We start from the raw sequence: 21,218 nt of genomic DNA, 5'->3' as shown, positions 1-21,218 counted from the left end.
GGGCGACATTAAAAATCAGAATGACTGGATGGTTCTCGTATAAACTTTTCAGAATAGCAAAGACAAAGGAAAGTGATACAAGTTTTTAAGATTGCAATTTCGATTGAAAAGAAGCTTAAATGTAAAGTGTGAGCCAATGATAAAACCAGCAGAGATGGGGTGTCCGTGGCTTGCTGTGCCGAGGGGCGGGTGACATGTTTATAACATCCCGGTTCTTCCGGAAGGAAACAGCGTGCAAAAGAACAGAAAACCTTACACCTCTTAATTGCATTTGGGAATTGACATTTTTGAGGGACAAATTCAATAGGAAAACCAAGCGACGTGGCTCACGACGTCCGCAGCCGATGAGGGACAGGCGACCCGGGAAGTCTGCCCGGCAGGTGTTAATAAGGGTACATGCGCATGCTCTATGAACACAATGCTGCTTGCTGTAATTGGGCCAATGTGAAGCAAAAGTGAAAAAAAGAGGAACCAAATAGTACACATACCTTGGTGACCACCATCCAAATTGTCCAAGGCCAGGTATAAATCGGAATAATATCAACAAGTTGGCTGCCCCCGTATTTTTCTTCTGAAATTGCTGCAGGTATCAATTTCCCAAGCAGCTTCACATGTCAGGATACATTTTGCAGGGATGCAGACAGAAGCAGCAGTCTGTCCCCATGGGAGTAAACGAGAAATCGTGACACAGACTTCTCTGTGGGTCCTGCCCATGAGAACGGTCAGCCAGGAAAACACTGAGGCTCGGTCTTTGTCCCTGGCAGGGATTTCCTCCTGTTTGCCTTGCACTGGCCTGGGGTTCTGTCGCCGCCAGATGACCCAGCTGGAACAGGACTGAGTTCTAACGTGATGGTTTCCTAACATCAGTAGCAACGAAGGGCAGCTGCACACAGCCATGGAGTCCGGGGGGGCTTTCTGCCTGCAGCATCTCGCTGCCCGGTGTACCGGGGAGGAAGCAGATAGCCTCCTGGAGCAGAGCCAGGATTCAAGCCCTTCTGCCTACTCTGATCCCAGAGGCACGTTCTTTCTACTCCCAGTGGCTGCCAAGAGGTAGAGCATAGTCCTGGGCAACTGCAGGCTCAGATCTGATTCTGTCCAGTGTAGCAGGGAACCTCTGTGAGGCCCGCCAAGCTGGCCAGATGGGAGGAGGCTTCCTGGGTGTCCAGCACTGACCGGGTAGAACCCCCCTGCCCGTCAGCTCATCCGCTTGCAGGTTAATGATTATGCATCTTGTTTAGAATCCTCGGTGTAATGTCCATCTTCCAGGTCGGAGGTGGGGGCGTGGAGAGGTCAGGTGGCTTGGCCACAGGCACGCCTGCAGCAAACAGCTAGAGCCAGCCTGTTGTGTTCCCCTCCGTGGTGAACCCCAGCTGAGCCCCGGAGGCCCTGGGGAAGCTGCTTGGACCTGTATGGCCTCTAGGGGGCATCCGGGAACTCTTCACTGGAGGCTCAGGGGGAGACCGGTTTCCTGAATTTAGTTCTTTCTCAGGGTTTGTCAACCCATACCCTGGCCACGGTTGTCGGGGATGTGCCAAACCTGTGCTTGAGTCCACGACACCCAGGAGGGGCCAGGCCAGGGGGCAGGGTCCAGCTGTGTCCCTAGCCTCTCAGTGCCAAGGTCTTTCCATTGGTTCGAGGGGATGGTAATGGTCCTAATAAGGTTATTACAGAGATTAATAAGAATATATGCCATGAGGGGTGCTTGGGGGACCCAGTCGGTGAAGCCTCTGCCTTCGGCTCAGGTCATGATCCCAGGGTCCTGGGATCGAGTCCTGCATCAGGCTCCCTGCTCGGCGGGGAGCCTGCTTCTCCCTCTCCTTCTTCCTACCACTCCTACTGTTTGTTCTCTCTCTCTCTCTCTCTCTCTTTCTCTGTCATAAATAAATAAATAAAATCTCAGAACGGCAACAACAACAGTACATGCCATGAGGTTCACATGGTGCTGGGCACCTGTGAGCTAATATCCGTGCTGACCGATGAGAGTCCCTATTTCAACAAGGGCACCCCAGTGTACGTGAAAGTAACTGAGTGGAAGACAGTGGTATGTGGATAATATGAGGCACCTGCCGTAATTATTGGAGCTACAGGGAAGGGTGCTTTGGTGTGAAGGACACGGTGCCCTGAAACTTTGTCACCACTCACTTCACATCTGGGAAGGGCCCTGACATCCCTGGGCCTTAACATTTTAGATCTCCCACCTGTGAAATTAGGGTGGCGATTGCTCAGGCATAACAAAGCTTTAAATGCATTGGAAAGCCCATCTTGGATCTCTAGTCTTGCCCCTTCCCTCCTGACCCCTGCTCCCAGGCACCTGGATCCTGTAAGTTTGGCCAGCGAGAGACACTGGTGGGAGGTTGGAGGACAGAGTCATCCGCCTCCGTTATGACACTGGCTGAGGCTCCTCCCCATGCCAGCTCTGTCTGGGCAAGCCTGATCAGGTCTCTGCTTTGCGCAAATGACGTGGGTCCTGTCTTGGTGGAGCACAGTCTGCTCCCCATGTCCCCCCTATCTGGGTGAGAATGGGCATCGAGGATCCAAGGGGTTAACTGGCCTTCTTGTCTTACCGGAAATCACCCAGTTAATCAGCAGTGAAGACAAGGTACAAACCCAGGTGCAAACTCTGAATTCAGAGTCCATGCTCCCTCTTGCGTGTACACCGCCTCCTGGGAACACCCACCGTGGTGGTTTCTCCTCCTACCCGAGTGAGTCTATGGAGTTTCTTGGTAGCTTGTAGAGCTTGTGTGTGGAGGGCCATCATGACATGATGACATGATGTCTTCATGCAAGACTTGACTTATTAAGACAGTTTTCTAGAGGAGTGTGGGGCTAAGTGTGGGGCTAAGCATGTAGAGCAAAAGCTCTGAATTGGGGACTCCAAGAGGAGCAGTTGTAGGAAAGTAGGTCTGAGCCCTAAGCCCTGCCCCAGTCCCATACCCACCTCTCACTGCACAATCTGATGCGTCCATGAGCACAACCCAGAGTGCCAGGGATCAAAACGAAGCTGCGAGATTTTTGATGACTGCTTCAATTTCTTTGCTGGTTCTGGGTCTGTTCAGATTTTCTATTTCTATTTCTTCTTTCTATTTCTTCCTATTCAGTTTTGGTAGTTTAGGAATGTTTCTAGGAATGCACCCATTTCTTCCAGATTGCCTAATATGTTGGCATATAGTTGCTTATAATATATTCTTGTAATTGTTTGTGTTTCTTTGGTGTTGGTTGTGATCTCTCCTCTTTCATTTGTACTTTTACTTATTTGGGTGCTTTCTCTCTCTCTCTCTCTCTCTCTCTCTCTTTCTCTCTCTCTCTGTCCTTTTTGATAAGTCTGGTCCAGGGTTTATTGATATTATTAATTCTTTTAAAGAACCAACTCCTACTTTCATTGATCTGTTCGACTGTTCTTTTGGTTTCTGTTTCATTGATTTCTGCTTTGATCTTTATTATTTCTCTTCCCCTGCTGGATGTGGGTTTATTTGCTGTTCTTTCTCTGCTCCTTTAGGTAGGTCGTTAGGTTGTATATTTGAGACCTTTCTTATTTCTTGAGAAAGGTTTGTACTGCCATGTACTTCCCTCTTAGGGCTGCCTCTGCTGTATCCCAAAGGTTCTGATCTGTTGTGTTTTCATTTTCATTTTCTTCCATGATTTTTTTTTAATTCTTCTTTAATGGTTGGCCCATTCATTCTTTAGTACGATGCTCTTTAACCTCCATGTATTTGTAGTCCTTCCAAATTTCCTCTTGTGGGCATGAAGGAGGGCACGTGATGGAATGAGCACTGGGTGTTATAGGCAACTGATGAATCACTAAACTCTACCTCTGAAACTAATAGCACAATGTATGTTAATTAATTGAATTTAAAAAAGAAAAGAAAAGAAGCTGTGTTTGCCATCCAATGGGATTTCCATTTTGTAACGGAATGTAATGGAATGTTCTCTAGATCATCTTGAGAACCATAGTTGGAGAAAAAGGTGAAATCATGTTTCATCAAAGGAGAGGGAGGAGCTGTCACTGCTGGCACTCCTACCCCACAAAATGAAGTACTTTTGCTCAGTTAATACTTTTATTTTTATTTAGAAAAAATAGACTGTTTTTAGGGCAATTTTAGGGTTACAGGAAAATTGAGGAGGAAGTTCAGGGAGTTCCCGTATATTCCTTCTGCCCTCTCTGCCGCTGCCCCCCCACCCCTCCACACATACCATGTCCCCTAGTTTTAATAAAAACTTTTACCTGAATGCCAACTCTGAGGGGCACTTAAATCATTATCCCATTTAATCTCCCAAGAGTGTTTAGAGGTGGGCATTTTCACCAGGCGCCTTTGTGGGGGGCTGAGAGGGAGCTTCAGAAAGGGCAAGGAAGGGCCTCAGCCCCATCCCCACTAAAGAGATGGCTGCGCCCCTGCCTGTATGGCCTCTCGGGCTCTTGTTGGGATTCTTCACACACTGCACGGTCACTGAGGAAAACGTTAACTTAAATGACGTAAAGCTCCTGAATGACTCGTTAACTGGAGTCTTTCGAGTTATGGAACAGTACAGGGGGTTTCCTTCAAGGCAAGCTGAGAGTGAGCCACTCTTGCCGTCAGAAGACTCCCATTGCTAGAAGTTTCCTCATGGTCTGGGTTAGAAGCATTTCTCACGTGGGGGTTACTTATGCTTTTCACCCACAGAGGAAATGTTCATCAAGAAACCAGATGATTGGGGGGAAAATCTGTCCAGTTACTTTTGTGCCTAGATTGAGACAGGTATGCGGGAGGAAAAGAGACAGGCCTCTGTCCTGGGGGGAGACGCATGTTTTGAATCCAGTTATGCTTCATTTTTCCTGGGATAGTGTATAGAAAATGTAAGCACTTTTCTTTTTATCAAGTTAGAAGAGGAAGGCCAGGAAAGGCTGCCGTGTCCGGGTCCCAGGGTTTGAACAAGACCATGGCTGCTGAGCCCTGGCAAGCAGGACCACAGACAGGCATAGAGCACGGCCTTGCAGTGGGGTCCCCAACCCTCCCAGAGGGACTGACTTCCCAACCCCATCCCCTGAAGCCCAAATTGCAGTCTTGGTTGGTCCTGCCAGTTCAGCTGTGTCATCACTGAGGTCCCACGGGAGCTCAGCCCCCTGACATCCACGACCTATGAGACACGATCTAGGATCTGGCTTGGGTTCTGGCCAAACCGCTGTGGCTAATTTGGTCCAGGCTCTGGGGGTACCGCTGGAGCCAGAGGAGAGGGAAGTTCAAGTCCAAGGTGAACACTGAGGGTCTAGGCTGGGGAAACTGAGTCGTTACTGAGGCTGGAGGACCAGAGACTCAGCATGAACTAAACAGGAGGGGCCCCAGTGGGGGGTGGGTCGGGGTTCCGAAGGGACCATTTTCTCTCTTTTTAAAAAATTTTAAGTTTTAAAAAATTTTTAAAAATGTTTTCTTTATTTATTTGAGAAAAGGAGAGAGCACAAGCAGGGGGAGTGGCAGGCAGAGGGAGGAGAAGTTCCCCACTGAGCAGGGAGCTGGATGCAGAGCTTGATCCCAAGCTGGGGACTCAGCTTGGAGAAGCCCCAGTTAGCAGAGAACATCAAAAAACCAAATAAGCCCTGGGCCAGGCAGGAGGGACGAGGGGGTGCAGAGGTGTTCAGACCTGTCTGAGCTGGTGGGGCCGGAGCTGTGCCCTGCCCGGCACTGACTGAGAGGCCGGGGGATTGCTCGGGGTGCAGAGGTCCGGGCCAAGCTGGGGTCCCGGCACCCACGAGTCATGACAGTGGCGGCAAGTAGGTCATGGGAACTGGCCCACCCAGTGATCAGATTATGTCCTCAGAAGCTCTGGGGAGGGCGTGGGGGGACATCGATCACGGACTTTATCACTGTCTGCATATTCCAGCCAATGTTTGCCCAGCTTGGGGGCATGAGATATCAAACAGCTATAAAACGAGCACGAGATTCTCTGGGGCTTCGGCCCTAAGAGCCTTCTGCAAAGGTCTTTGTGGGAAACAATAGACAAATTAATGGCAGAAGGAGGGCATAGTGACAAGAACATAACGAGCTGGTGTCATCTTACAATTGGGCAATATTTCTTCGGAGGGTGAGTTGGTGTGTCTGTCCATTTTCCCTGGGGCCCCCCCGTGTTGGCCGTCCATGCTAGGTTGCTCCTGGTAGAAGGGAGCCGCCGATTCTCCGGGAAGCAAAGCGTCCTTCTTAATTGTGCCCAGCTTTCTCCCGCTGGGTCTTCTGCTAGTTCCCAGGCTAACCCACAGCAGGGCACATAGAGCTCATCCAAATATTACTCCACAGGGCATTTTTTTAAAGATGTGTTTTATTTATTTTAGAAGGAGAGCGCAGTGAGGGGGAGCAGAGGGAGAGAGAAACAGCAGACTCTGGGCTGATCATGGAGCCCGGTGCAGGGCTTGATCTCAGAACCCCAAGACCATGACCTGAGCCGAAACCAAGAGTCAGACACTCAACCGACTGTACCACCCCAGTGCACCCTCCACAGGGCATTTTTACGGTTGTTCCCGTGGTACAACTCATAAAGGAAAAGATCATGAGATTCAATTACGTAAAAGCTGAAATTCTTATAGGTCTGAAGAAAATTGTCAACAAAATCAGGTCAAACAAAAAAAAAACGAAGAAAATGTCTGCAAAATACATCACAGACATAAGGGCTATTACAGGAGAGTTTTCACAATTAAATAAAAGCAGGAGACAAGCAATTCATAAAAGAAATCCACATGGCAAAGAAACAGAGAAACCTGTTAAAACCTATTAATCCAAGTAAAACACATTCATAGATACCTATGAGGCCAGTAAAGCTTAAAATGAGATTGCCCAAAGCCAGTGTTAGCCACAGTATGGCAGACCGAGCACTGCCATACATTTCCCCTTGGAGAGTGCTCTGGGGAGCTAGAATTCTGGGGAGAGATGTGGCCTTGGAGCTTTATTTATTTGTTTGCTTGTTTGTTTGTTTTTAGATGATGGATTTAAAACAAATTTTTTTAAAGATTTTATTTATTTATTTGGCAGACAAGAGAGGGAGAGAGAATGCACAAGCGGGGAGGGTGGAAGGCAGAGAGAGGGGGAAGCAGACTCCCCACTGAGCAGGGAGCCTGATGTGGGGCTCGATCCCAGGATCCTGAGATCAGAACCTGAGCTGAAGGCAGATGTTTAGCCTACTGAGCCCCCCGGGTGTCCTGCCATGTAACTTTGAAACACCAAAAATATGTATTTCTACAAGACTTTGTTCCATAGAAAGTACAGGTGGACGCTCTTCCTTTCAGAAAACCGTAATGCAAAACAAAGTGTGCAGAAATGTACATTGTACCTGCCAGTGTTTTACAGAAATGCCAATAACTGACATTTATTGAATGTCACTGTTCAAAGCTCTTGCCACATACTACTCAATTGTCACCAAAAAGTCCTTTGAGGTCTTTGAGGTTGTTACTACCACGAATTTGTTTTCAGGTCAGGTTTGCCACGGTGGTGATTGACGTCAGGTGGTATAACCAGTAAACATCTGAGTCAGAGACTGGGCTTTCAATCCTGATATGTTGGCCACTGGGCTCCCCCAGGAGGCTGCTGGGACTGACCCAAACGTTCAACAATTGAAGCGTATTGTGACTATAGCGCACGTAGCCTGTGAAATACAAGCAAGAATGAGAAACCACTTGCTGGAAAAGTATTTATTAACGTGGGACACGCATGCAAAATTGCTTCGTGAAAAGTAAGCTAGCAAAAAGACCCGCAAATCCATACAGTTTTAGTTGAATTGGAATCATGTCAACTTGAAATACTTTGGGGTTTTTATAAAGCAAGTTTTACTCTTTGTGCAAAATTGGAAATAATCAGTCACTCTGAATGAAAAATCAATTTTGAAGCCTGCAAACCCATGGAATTCTAAACCAGAAGCTATGCAGATAAAGCTTTGTGGCTCTAAGAGCCTTTGGAAAGTCTGGCTGTGATATCCCGGATGAGAAGCAGAGCTCTCCTTGGCCCTGAGCTTATAAACACAAACGGGGACTCCAGGCTATCATAGGTTTTTAGCATTCACTGTTGCTACAACTTAGAACCATACTTTATGTCCCAGTCGCTGTGACTCATTCATTCACTAGATGCAAATATCCCCAGACAATAACACGGAGATAAGGGTTTGATCTAACAGCTGATCTTGAAGCAACCTGGGAAAGTCTAACTCATGGACCAGGAAGTGCTCTGAGGAAAGCATCCTGGAGACTGGAGAGAACACTGAGGCATGGAAAGGCATCCTCAGACTGGCTCACCTCCTCCAAGAAGTCCTCCTTGAGCAAACTTCAGTCCTGCTTCCAGGAGCCATCTTCATTCATGCTTACTTCGGCATGCTGAGCCCAGGTTTAGCAAAGAATCCCGCCAGCCAGCTTTTCAAGGAAAGCTCTACCCTTGATATCCAATCAAGGTCTTTTTTCCCCACCCCGGACCCCGAACCAAGTTACTCTGAGTCATGTTCATCTACTCCTTACCCTACCTGCTGGCTATGACTCCACCACCTTCCCCTGTTGTACTGGGAGCTAAATTCAGTCTTCTTCCCATTGCAATAGTCTTGAATAAAATATTCTTGTGCATAATAAGTGTCTGGTGAATTATTTCTCTTTAACAACTTTTATCTCATAAATAAGGTCAAGAAAAATCCATAGAAACCCAGCATGGACAGTGGGAATTGATAGAAGATGTGCTGGAATTCTGATACCAACTTCATCACCTGTGCTATGTACAGAAGGTGTGGAATCACCCCCCACCCAGCACGTATGCCCATGGAAAAGTCAATCCTGAACTACGACACTTGGAACTGTGGGAGGAATTAAAAAATGTGCCCCTTGCTCAGCACCCAGCGGTCCCTTAGAAATACAGGAAGCATTCTGGAAGGACCTGCATCAGAATTCTGAGTGGTAGGATTCCAGGTGAATACATTTCTTTGTGTTGTCCCAGTTCCCTGTTTCGAAAATACCACCAGTTCTCATTATTCACAGATCTCCTCCCTGCAAATTTACCTGTGTGCTAAAATTGTAATCCCGAAATCCATACTCACGGTGCTTTCCTGACGTTTCACAACATGCACAGTATAACTCGATGACACATTTGAGCTGCTCATTGTGCTTCTTTCTGTCTGAGGTGGAGCAAGGCAATAGCCCATCTTCCTGTGTCAGCAAGTACTCTATGTAGTGTCACAGTGTTCACATGATTGGGTTAGTCTTGGTAGTTTCACTGTTTAAAATGGCTCACAGAGGGGCGCCTGGGTGACTCAGTCCCTTAAGCATCTGACTCTTGATTTTGGCTCAGGTCGTGATCTCAGGATCCTGGGATCTAACCCCTGCATCAGGCTCTGTGCACAGCAGGGAGTCTGCTTGAGATCTTCTCTCTTCCTAGTCCTCTGCCGCCCCCCTCCCCGCTCTATATAAATAAACAAAATCTGAAGTGCACTGTAGGGGTCCTGCATGTACAAGGCATTTTGTGCTTTAGGGAGAAAACACATGTGTTAAAGAAGCTCCCTGGCATGAGTTAGAGTGCAGTTGGCCATGAGTCTGGTCTTAATCAATGAATATCAAATAAAGCATCTTTGAAAAAATACAACAATATTATGTACTGATTGGTTGACCTATGTGTGACCAGAGATTCAGGATCCTCACCCTGCCTTTCCCCTGGGGGCAGTGTGGTGTCGACGGAGACTTTATGGAACCTAACTGCCCCTCATCGTCAGGGCACCACCTGTGTCTTCCTTGTGTCATGAGAAAGGGAAAGGCTGGGTCTGGAAAGCAGGTTGCATGCAGGAATGTGGTCCCAGGTGGGATGGGATCAAAAGGAAGCAGACACAAGCGGACAGGAGGTTCCATACCCAGGGCTCTGGCCTGAGTGCATGACACGCACCGGGTGAGTTCACCTCCACACCTTCCCGAGGAATCGGCTTTGTCACCTTTAGCTCTCACGTGGGCACAGAGGCTCAGAGGGTTACACTTACCTGTTTCTGTCTGATGGCTATGGAGGAACAGGGCGCGACTTGGTTGGTGCTTGTCATGGGGTTGGGATGGACCAGGACAAGAAGTGAGTGCTTCGAGCCCCATTCACTGATGAGACGAGCATAGCTGGCCAATGGTAGGATGAGCATTTGGTTTATGTGTCCAAAACCAGTAGTGTTGCCACCCATCCAGACATGGAGGGAGGTGCTCCCACCTGGGTTCCGGGTATTTCCATCACCGACCAGGCTGTCTGAGCAGTCAGCTCGCTGGGAACTGCCCCGGTCCAGTTGGAAGGTCGTCATAGTTGCTAACCAATTTATTTTCTCTCGCTGTGAAAGTTCTGCCTCTGGCGAAGCCCAGCCACCATGAACTCAGGTGAATTCCGAAGGAGAGGGAAGGAGATGGTGGATTACGTGGCTGACTACTTGGAAGGCATTGAGGGGCGCCAGGTCTACCCCGACGTGGAACCAGGCTACTTGCGGCCCCTGATCCCCGCCTCTGCCCCCGAGGAGCCTGACACGTTTGAGGACATCCTCAATGATGTCGAGAAGATAATCATGCCGGGGGTAAGTCTGGACCCCAGGCTGCGAAACGGAAGGGCTAGCGTTAAGGTGGCACCTACTGGACATTGGGCACGTCACACGTGTCATGCTACCTGTCCTCACAGCCACCTTGCTGGTGAGCCAGCAGAAGCCCAGAGAGGCTAGGTAATCAGCCTGAGGTCACACAGCTAGTAAGCGATGGAGCCAGGACTGCACCCTGGATTGTGCAGGCTTTCAGGGCAGTGAGTATGCTTTTCCCCATAGATCCCCAGGTCGGGCCCTGCTCTCAACCCCGGGTATGTGCGTGAGACCTCATAGGAACTTCGTTTCCACCCGAGGTGGCTTGTTTCAAGTAAGTTCCTTGTTCAAAATAGAGCAAGCACCTTCCTAACATTCTTGTGTTCAGCAAGGCAAATTGCATGCCTGGAAGACATTATTTATTTTACTTGAGAATGGGGTGGGGGGAGGCGTGCCCCTGCTTCTGTGCAAATTCTGTCCATGGAGGCAGACCTCTGTATCCGAAGCCACTGAGTCACGGGGCCACTGACCCGGGGCAGGGCTGTTCCTCCTGATGAGAGTGCCTCTTTCAGACCAGCTGCTCACTTTCGCCCTCCCAGGGGTTTCCCTTGACATTTGTGCTTGGAGCGAAGCACAGGATTCCTGTTCTCGCCTTTGAGGTTGTGCAAACACCCTGAGCCACTCTGCACTAAGGCACTAAGCCCCTCCAGGGGAGGTGTGGTTAAATGTCAGACAGGGGTGTGGCAAAACACTCCGGGCTGGGGGGCTTGGACCACAGACATTTATTTGCTTATATTCCGGAGATTGGGAATGCGAGATCAATGGGCCTGCGGATTTGGTTCCCGGTGAGGCTTCTCAGCCTGGCTTGCAGATGGCCACCTCCGGGCATCCCTCTCCTCCTTGCCAGGGCCCCAGAGGCCCCACTCCTAATGTCATTACAGTGTGAGTTAGGGCTTCAACACAGGAATTTGGGGGCACAAGCATGTTCCATGACAGGGAATGTGGGAGACGATGGAATTTGGAGATTTCTGGTGGAGTGAGAAGGGGGCATTCAGCAGTGTCCCAGCTGCACTGGTACATGCACTGTCCTGAGTCCCGGGGTCCCTGAGTGGGTTGCGGGGACAGTAGATGACCTCTCGGGGCTCCTGTCCGCAGGTGTGCGGAGTGAACGCAGGACTATCCATCTGGAGCATGGTGTGAGCTTCAGTTGAGAGTGAAGGCAAAGGCACAGGGATCCCCAGTTGTCCTTTGCCAGGTGTCAGGGCAAGCAGGGAGGGGACAGGGTGAGGGGGCCACTTCCTCCATAGAGATACGGGAATTTGTAACTTGCGAAGGCATTGTCATGAACACGAAAGCATTCGCATTAGATTCATTTTGTCCCCTGGACCTGAATGTTTACTTCTTTCTCCTGATTCTTCAAAGAAATTAAAATATTTTCTGGGCCCCCAAAAGTATCTCACCGGCCCCAGACACTGGGCCTGGCATTCCCTATGCCCGTCTCAGGTCCACTGGCAGCCTCTCTCGCCTGAGCTGCCCACGCTGGGACTGTGCGGAGCTTCTAGCTCTCTCCAGACCATTCCTCCCTCCTTCTCAGTCCCCACAAGCTGTTGGCCATACCTGAACCCACCCCAGGCTGAATGCCCTGGTCCTCCCTGGTTTTCTGCGATACATGTCCATCCCTCCACCCACTCTGTGCTCCGGGAGGATCCATGTGAGTGCCTGTTCCTCCCGAGGAGTGTCCCTGACCTCAGCCTGGGGTGCGGGTGACCGTGGTGGCAGCAGGACTGGTCTTAAGTCCCCAGGACCACTCCCTGTTCTCGGAGAGCTCCCAGTGAGTTGCCTTCACAACCAGAGTGGTCTTTGGGGACACACGGGGTCCAATGGACAATCAGTAACTAGTTTGTGAAAGAAGAAGTATTTGCATTTTTCTCCAGACTAAGAAAACGAGGAGCGTTGGCAGAACCCCTCCACCCCTAGGGGCGGAAGATGTCTTAAAGGCTTTATTTATTCTGTCCCCCACCTGACAGGCTGTTCAACAGCAAGAACAAATAAAACAAGCAGGCACTGCCCTCCTCTCCCCACTTTCTCCCCTCCCCCATCTTCCTCCCAGACTCTGAGATATTCCCAGCCAGCCCCGAGTTCCCAGTCCTAGATCCTCCCACCCCCAGTGGGCTGGCCGGCCCCCTGGCCCCCCACTCCCCCCAACACCCCGGTGTGGCCCCACTGCTGCCGCAGCCTGGGCCCCCCAGCCAGGCTGGAGACAGAGGAGAGGAGGGATGTGGGGGATGACGGAGCTGTAGTTGCTCGAGGGGACGCCTTGCATAGGAGAGCGAGCCGGTGGCAGGAAGACCAGCTGAACAATCTGTGAAATCAGACTTGGTTTTTCCTCTAATACAGATTTTACTATTTTAGAGCAGTTTTAGGAAAGCCAGGCTTCTACCCGGAGAGATGGGGTCTCCGTTTCTGCTCGTTCTCTGACAGGGGCACCTAACCAGAAGTTAAAATACAGGGCAGCTTCTGGGAGACCTTACCTGCCCTGGGGTCCACGGAAGGCCCCCTGGGTCCTCCTCACGCAGGGCGGGGCTCCCTCACACCTTGATGTCTGCACACAGGTGACCCACTGGCACAGCCCCTACTTCTTCGCCTACTTCCCCACGGCCAACTCGTACCCAGCCTTGCTTGCCGACATACTGTGTGGGGCCATTGGCTGCATCGGCTTCTCCTGGGTGAGCTCAGCAGGGGGGACCCTGGGGGATTCTGGCAAGGGTGGGACATGCTGCCGTGGGGACAGGGCTCCTGGGCCCATAGGACCTGAGCGGGTAGCTGTGGCACCTGTGGGGACGGAGAGGGTTTCAGCCTTGGAGAGAGTGTCTCATGAGGGAATTTGGAATTCAGAGAAATAGAACGAGGTAAAGTCTCCTTTCTAGGAAAAGAAAGCCCAATTCTGCATGCAGCACATTTTTTTAGAGGTACTCGGTATGAATTGAAATCACAACCGAGGCCTTGGAGTTCCTGCAGCCCACGCCTGGGAATCTGCATTCCTGCCAAGCACTCCAGAGGATCCATGTATACCCTGTAGCTGCCCGGGGCTCATTCCCTCTGTTGGCAACCTGGAGAGGCCCCTGCCCATCAGCCGTGTGGAGCCATGTGGGTCAGGCTGCTCTGGAAATGGGGCCAGCTCCCGCCCCCCACGCCAGCAGTCCCAGCGCCACCTTATCTGGAGATAAAATGCCAGAGGAGTGGGCGGGCTCCGCTCCTCCTTCTGGCTCCCTGCTCCCAGGCCCAGTGCTGCAGGAAGGATTCCCTCCTCCCTAAATGCAGAGCACTCCGAAGCAAAGCGACGGGCATCGGGGATCCCAGGGCCTCCTGGGTGGCTGGTGCCTCGGAGCTAAGTGTACTCGTGGGAGCTGACTCGTGCTGACCCAGGACCCAAGGGAGGGGAAGGACATGTTAGCATCTCCTTGCCCCCCACCCCGACCTGACTTGCTGGCTCTTTAGACCAGACTTCCTGGGGGACAAAGTCAGCTGCCCAGGAAGGGTTGGGGGAGGGTCCTCCCTGGCTCCCTGCTGTGGATCTCTGAACTGCTCTCTGCCAGGTGCCCAGAGCAGCGTGAGCGTGGACCGGGTGGCCTCGGTCACCTCCCTGTGTCTCTGATGAGCACCCCCTTCTGAAGGACACTTTCTTTTATAAGCTACTACAGCAGATTTCATTAGCCCTGCTAGTCCAGAGCCATCCGGTCCCTCCTGGGTGACTCAGCATCTACCCCATGGTACACATGCTTTCTGAGGACACTCCGATTCCTCTGGAGCCTGGGAGGGCTGCCCCTTGGCTCCCCTGGCCGAGACATGAGTTCCGAACCATGAGTGCACTTCCCACGCCCGGAGCTGATCTTGACTGGGGTGGGGTAGGACCCTCCCCTGGGGCACACTAGCAGGCGGAACATTCTGCTCCACTTCCCAGTCATGCGTCACAAGCTGGTGTGCACCCCTGGGTGGGGGACCAAAGCCAACCCGCCTTCTCCCCTGTGCAATGACAGAGGAGTGTCCAAAATGGCAGAACACCATCTCCAGCTCATAAAAGGTGAGGTCAGTGGCCCGATCTGGGGGACTCCCAGGGGATTCGGGCCCCCTGGCACCCGACCGCATCCAGCCTCACTGCACTCCCTTGTGACTGGAGGAGAATCCACCAGTGCGTCTTTCTAGATCCTTCTGTGTATACACGGATGCCTAGATGGGGTTGCACATGGTGCTGGTGGAGAACAGCCCAATCCGAAGGGTTCATTCTGGCCTGAACCTTCCTTCCTGGCCATTCCCCCACGAGTCTTAGTCAAAGAGCACCTGTCTGAAAGTCCTTTCAGCTCATTTCAGACATTTGAACAGCATCTGGGACTGGGAGATCTTAATCTGGGGCTCAGTGGAAGAGTAAACCCACCTGTTGCTCCCCAAATCCTGCAAGACCTGGCCCGTTGTTTTGACACCAGTGTCTAGAGATGTGTGGCAGAGAAGAGGGGGGAGACGAGGGTGTCCCTGGGGACCCAAGTCTGTGGATGGGGGATGGGGAGGTCACTGTCCCTTCTGGGGCAGATCTGGGATCTGGGCACTGTGGGTCCCTCAGTTCTCTGAGGGTGAGAGAGGAGAGGGGTGTCACGTGTGCTAAGCTGTCTGCACAGCACGTGCCCAGAGGGGCCCCCCGTATTGCTTTCAGAGCTGCCAGAGTGAGGGGTCCTGCTGCTGTACCCAGTGGGGGGGCAGTCTCTGTTGAAGCTTCTCCCTGGGACCCCCAGATGGGAGAACACGCCACCACATTAACCCTCCCCCCCCAGGGGTGGGCCTTTTGGGAAACTGACGCTGAGATTCTAAGTGACAGAGGGTACCCGTTTATGACAAGCTGGCAGGCGGCTGATCCCTGTCTTCTTGCCCCGCTAGGCCGCAAGTCCGGCGTGCACAGAGCTGGAGACGGTGATGATGGACTGGCTGGGGAAGATGCTGAAGCTGCCAGACGCATTTCTGGCCGGACAAGCGGGAGAAGGGGGTGGCGTGATCCAGGTAACGCAGCAGCGGAGCGGTGCCCAGCTTCCCGGGACGCGGGGGCTCCACACCAGGGTCGCCGTGGCTACTGGGAAAAAAGAGCCGCTTGAGCTTCCACGGGACCTTCTGGAAAACAAGCAGTTAGGAAGCCTCTGGACCTGGGGTGGGTCCTGGCGCTGTCCACCTCTCCCTCCCCCAGGCTCCACAGATCAAAGCCACTCCTGAGCGATTTCCAAGCTTTAATTCATTTAATTCTATAAAAGGCTAGGAATTAGGGGCCTTTTTAACCCCACTTGACAGACGAGGGGCCTGAGGCTCAGAGCCGTGAAGGGCCCAGCCCACCAGCCACCTCCCGCTGGTAAGTTCTAGAGCTGGGCTCTCAGCCTACATCTGTCTGACCACAGGGCTGTGACCGCCACCCCCCAGATCACCGTCCTCTGAGCGGTGAGTACAGCTGTGGCCAAGTTATTCCAAGGCTTCTAGAAAGTGCTATATCAATGAGAACCAAGGTCATCTGACGTGGCCACCTTCTCTATACCCCGTATCACTCATTCTCTTCACTGGACATGTGCTGGTGACAGCGACGACGTCCCAGGGCGTGTCAGGGACAAGTCAGGCACCAGGGACGGTCCATGTCTTTCTCACCGGGAGGCTCAGGACAAATGCCACCAAGAAAATAATGGGCTTTGTGCTCTTTTCAGTTCCCAGCATGGACGATGGACTCTGGTGAACCCACCACCTTGCTTGGCATCATCTTTCTGGGATCAAGTATATGATAATGAAATCGGGCGAGCACGGTTGAGTTTAAAGGCTCGGACAATCAGTTAAGGCCGCTGTAACTCTGTCCACCGGCCAATGAAAACTCCGAGGCCTGGGGGCCTTTGTGTGCGATCACCTGTCTGGTGCGGCCAAAGTCAAGGAGGAAGCAAGCCCCCACTGCGGGGCCAGACCGGGGCTTCTGACCTCCATGCGTCTGTTTTCTGTTGCTGCTGTCACAGATTTTAGTGGCTTAAAACAGCACAGACCTGGGACACTTGGTGGCTCAGTCAGTTAAGTGTCGGCCTTCAGTTCAGGTCATGATCTCAGGATCTTGGAATCGAGCCCCGCCTGGGCTCCCTGCTCAGTGGGGAGTCTGCTTCTCCCTCTGCCACTCCCCTGCTGGTGCTCTCCCTCTCTCTCTCTAACAAATAAATAAATAGAATCTTAAAAACAACAACAACAACAACAAAAACAGCACAAACCTATCATCTTACAATGCTGTAGGCCAGATGTCTGACACCCGGCAGGCTCCAGACGAGAATAGTTCCTTGTCTTTTCTAGTTTCTGGAAGCTTCCCAGAGTGCTGGACCATGGCCTCTCTTCCATCTCCAAAGCCTACAGCATTCTATGTCTCTGACCCCTCTCTCACTGTCACGTCTCCCTCTGATGAGAGATGAGGAAGGTTCTCCACTTGCAAGTCTGGGATGATTCTTCTAATTTGACGCTTCTCAAAAATCTTACAAATACCCCGTAATCTCAGGTGTGCCCTTTATACCGACAGTGACTTTACTGAATGCCTTCTCTGGGCTAGGCTTATTCCTGGTGCTTGATGCGATCCCCATTCAACCTGCAAATACTTAGGAGGGTTGACTACATTATCAAGAAGTTTTCTCATAGCTGAAGGACCTAGAGCCAAGAAAGGGAGCATATCATGCCCAGAACGCGAGCTAACTAGAGGCAGGTGACTACAAATTCCACCAGCTCAGTCCTGACTCCTTGCTTGGGTTCGAGTGCCCAGAGGTTCTGTCTTGCAATTTTCTTTACTTTAAAGACAATCCCATTTTGCAGAGATACCGGGAGCCCCAGCATCGCTGGGAATCGTCCTGGCATCTTTCGGCCCCTGGCGTCAAATCCCAATTCCCCCAGTTTTGCTGAAGAATGCAGGCGACCGTGCCTGTTTGCAGCCGGAAGCCCACCTTCCCAGCTGACCAGGCTGATTGTCTGCAGTCCGTGAGGCCCCAGACAGCACGGCTTGGCGACAGCCATGGGGCCGGAGCTGTGGGGGACGCAGTGCCCCTCCGGGCTGTTGTCATAGCTGCTAGACGTCAGCGCAGTGACAGGCAACAGAGTCAAATGGCAAATCATCCTCTGAGCTGGACGCACCTGCCCAGAAAATGGTCTCTTAATTGGGTTTGAAAGCTCTTGTGGAAGAAAAGGCAATTGCTCGCCGCATGTGGGCTGACACTTGAAACACTCAGAGGCGGAAAGGGCGGTTCTGGCCCCTGAGTCACTTGTCACCAGCATTTCCTCCTGCTTGCGTGGCAACCTTTGTCTGATGCAGTGAAAGCTAAGATGTCATTATGCAGGCTCACCCTGGAACAGACGCCCTGCTCCCCGCTCCCTGGCTAAGCCGGGCTTCCCACAAAGGGCCGGAAACCTGCCTGATTCCTGTTCTAGGGCCGGAGACTGGAAATCTGCCTGATTCCTGTTCTAGGGCTGAGCCTGTGGGCTGCTCGGGAGCCTCTGAGCTCTAGAGACTCTGATGAGAATTTCATTCCTTCCTTGGGCCATTGTATGTGTTCAATCACTTTTGGCTGCGCGAAGGAGGGGACTTATGTTTCAGCACCTGGACAGAGCCCAGAGGCAAATGCCAGAAGGAATCGGCATGGCCATTCGAAGCCTTTCATTAGCAAGTGGATCCAGGGAGAGCAGACCTTTGGGGGTCAAGGCCTCGGGTGGAGGGTAGAAGGCAGGGAGGGGTCGCAGTCCCGCGTGGGTGTTGGGGGCAGAACAAGGCAGATAGATAATTCAGCACAGCACGGAGAAGCTGTGTCTTTCAGGAAGCGTCTCATGGTTCACTTCCGATGAGAAGGAATGAGCCAGCGGATCCAGGATGCACCCACTGTGGACTCAGGAAGAAGCCCAGGCCCCCGGAGCAGGAGGCCCAGTGCCTGCCCTCGGGGAGCTTGGATTCCCCGTGAGGCTCATCTAGCCTCGCCAGCCCTGTTTCTTTAACCACGTCTGGAAACCTTTCTTCTAACACCACTTCTACAAAGATGGCCTGAAGAAATGCACAACCCAGCTCACAGGCCAGACTAAGGGAGGATGTCCTGTAGACTCGGGTCCATGCGTTTGAGCTCTGAGCAAACCTAAATGATGTTCACACTTCACCCGTCTCCCCAAAGCATATGCCTTGACTTAAAAGAATGAGTGAAAGCATCGAAATGGTAAAATGGAAGAGGAGATCAGGATCGCTGAAGGAAAGGAAGAGAAAATGTTAACGGGGGAGGGTGACCTAACGATTTTCTTGTCTATTTCTCTGCAAAAACCCTAAAATCTTACAAATCTCTCACACACGACAAAAATCTACCTTCTTTTATTTCTTCCTTTCTAATGTTAGTACTGTTCAGCTCCTGGGTTTCTTCTAGGATTTACTTAAGATGTGGTGGTCATCATCAGTGGGAAAGGGGGACAAGGCTATACATGTGGGGACTCCTTCCCCCCGCCTGGAAGAGCAGCTGGGGCTCACTTCTACCCCTGCCACTTGCTAGCTGCTCACTTGGACCAGGTTAGTTCCCTTCTTGCTGGGCATCCATTTCCCACCTGATGATGACAGAATTTAAAGACAGTTATTGTGCAAATGACGCGGGAAGGCATGGTGGGTGCAGAAGCCAAGTCCTCTTTACCCACTCCCAGCCGCACATGAGCGAAGGTTGTAGCGTTCTTTTCTGTTGTTGTTGTCGTTGTTTTTAAAAATCTTATTTATTAAAAAATTTATTTATTTGACAGAGATAGACAGCGAGAGAGGGAACAAGCAGGGGGAGTGGGAGAGGGAGAAGCAGGCTTCTTGCGGAGCAGGGAGCCTGACGTGGGGCTTGATCCCAGGACCCTGGGATCATGACCTGAGCCAAAGGCAGACACGCAGCAACTGAGCCCCCAGGTGCCCTGAAGACTGTAGCATTCCCTAGTGCTTTGCTAGAGTTAAGGTGGGGACATTGGTTGTGTGAGTCTGCTGACTGCGAGCTTCTGAGTCTCCCGGCAAATGCACCTCATTTTACAAACAAATGCAGATGTTTCTGTCCAAGTGGTGATGAACACAGAGCTGGGCAGCGGTGCTGGTCCTGCTCTCCTCCTCCAGGCCACACTGGGAGGACTCCCTGGGAAAAGGCATGCCAAGTGCCTTTGTATATTTCTTTGTAAAACCCTAAAAGCTTACAAATCTCTCATACTCGATAAAATCTACATTCTCTTATTTTTTTTCCTTTCTAATGTTAGTACTTTTTAGCTCCTGGGTTTCTCCTAGGATTTACTTAAGATGTGGTGATCGTGAGCCGTGGGAAAGGGGGACAAGGCTATACATGTGGGGACCCCCTGCCCCTGCCTGGAAGGGCAGCATCTGCTCCAAGCTAAGTGCTCAGAGTTGCTGGCTGAGGGGTTACGCAAAACAGACAAAGCAATGCCAAAGGCCTCTGCCTATGGCTCAGGTCATGATGCCAAGGTCCTGGGATCGAGCCCCACGTCCTGCTCCCTGCTCAACAGGGAACCTACTTCTCCCTCTCCCTCTGCCTGCCGCTCCCCTGCTTGTGCGCTCTCTCTCTCTTTTTAGAGAGATTCTCTTAGAAGGAATCCTAAGACTAAAATGGCAGTCCCAGGGGTTCCGATTTTTTCCTATGTGAAGGGGAATCAGTTTTGTGGGTTCACATTCATCTTTTAGGAAAAAGAGGGATACTAGGGATGCCTGGGTGGCTCCGTTGGTTAAGCCTTGCCTGGGGGGCTCAGTTGGTTAAGCGTCTGACTATGACTCAGGTCAGGATCCTTGGGTCCTGGGATCGAGTCCCACATCGGACTCCCCACTCAGTGGGGAGTCTGCTTCTCTCTCTGACCTTCCTCCCCCATGCTCCTCTCTTTCTCTCTCTCATTCTCTCTCAAATAAATAAATAAAAATCTTTAAAAGAAAGAAAAAAGGGGACGCTAATGACTCCCCACAGTTTTTGATATTGATTCCTTTGCTGCCCCTTGAAGCTCATTTCGACCTTTTCTTCGATCCAGGGAAGTGCCAGTGAGGCCACGCTGGTGGCCTTGCTGGCCGCTCGGACCAAGGTGGTGAGCCGCCTCCAGGCCGCCTCCCCGGGGCTGACGCAGGGCGCCATCATGGAGAAGCTAGTGGCCTACACGTCGGATCAGGTGAGGGGGTTGGTCGAGCATGTTGGCCCAAAACCCCATTGAGCCTCTATGCTCAGAATCTTTGTCTTGTGTCCAATCTGATCCAAACAAAACCATGCGACCTTCCTGACATTTCCACAGCAGCCGTGTTTGACGTTGGTGTTTGGTGTCCGGTCAGTGCGGACGGGAGGTCATGCAGGTCCAAGGGGGGGTTAACACGCCAGGGTCATGGGGGAGCACCCGGAGGGCTTGAAATCCTGAGCCTCCTGTCGGCCATTGGGAGCCACAGCAAGATCCAGACCCCAGGACAGAGCCAGGTCGGAGACAGCGGTGGTGGGAGCCCCAAGGCAGAGAGGGGCGCCCTCGCAAGAGGGTAAGAACTGGCCTTCCTGGGAGCCCTGGAGACAATGGTGCCCTGTCGTTGGCTTCCTTTCTCCAGACACCAGGCACTGAGTGTGGCCCCGAAGCAACCCCAGGCCTCGTGGTGAGAGGAGACCCCCAGATAGGAACCCGGGTTTGCGCACTCTATTTCAGGG

General features: G+C 51.8%; 1 protein-coding gene across 8 annotated transcripts in view; it reads left to right on the top strand.

Annotated features, from left to right (window-relative positions):
* The window catches only part of DDC (dopa decarboxylase), a 79,584-nt gene that overhangs the window by 10,535 nt on the left and 47,831 nt on the right, over nucleotides 1-21,218 (top strand). For 3 of the 8 annotated variants that reach the window (XM_080818874.1, XM_080818872.1, XM_080818873.1), the window contains 4 exons: nucleotides 10,291-10,518; nucleotides 13,125-13,238; nucleotides 15,439-15,558; nucleotides 20,569-20,703. In XM_080818874.1, the coding sequence (XP_080675000.1) occupies nucleotides 10,318-10,518; nucleotides 13,125-13,238; nucleotides 15,439-15,558; nucleotides 20,569-20,703 (570 nt within the window). In that variant the 5' untranslated portion in view covers nucleotides 10,291-10,317. Of the gene's footprint in view, nucleotides 1-2,472; nucleotides 2,600-2,674; nucleotides 2,703-3,478; nucleotides 3,497-10,290; nucleotides 10,519-13,124; nucleotides 13,239-15,438; nucleotides 15,559-20,568; nucleotides 20,704-21,218 lie in introns of those variants that run through there. The other 5 variants (XM_080818878.1, XM_080818879.1, XM_080818875.1 and 2 more) reach the window with 4 other exon arrangements.

The sequence above is a fragment of the Martes martes genome (genome assembly GCF_963455335.1).
Source record: "Martes martes genome assembly, chromosome: 11".
In the NCBI taxonomy this organism is placed as follows: domain Eukaryota; kingdom Metazoa; phylum Chordata; class Mammalia; order Carnivora; family Mustelidae; genus Martes; species Martes martes.
The sequence above is the reverse complement of the archived record's forward strand: the minus strand, read 5'-3'. Positions and strand labels throughout refer to the sequence as shown.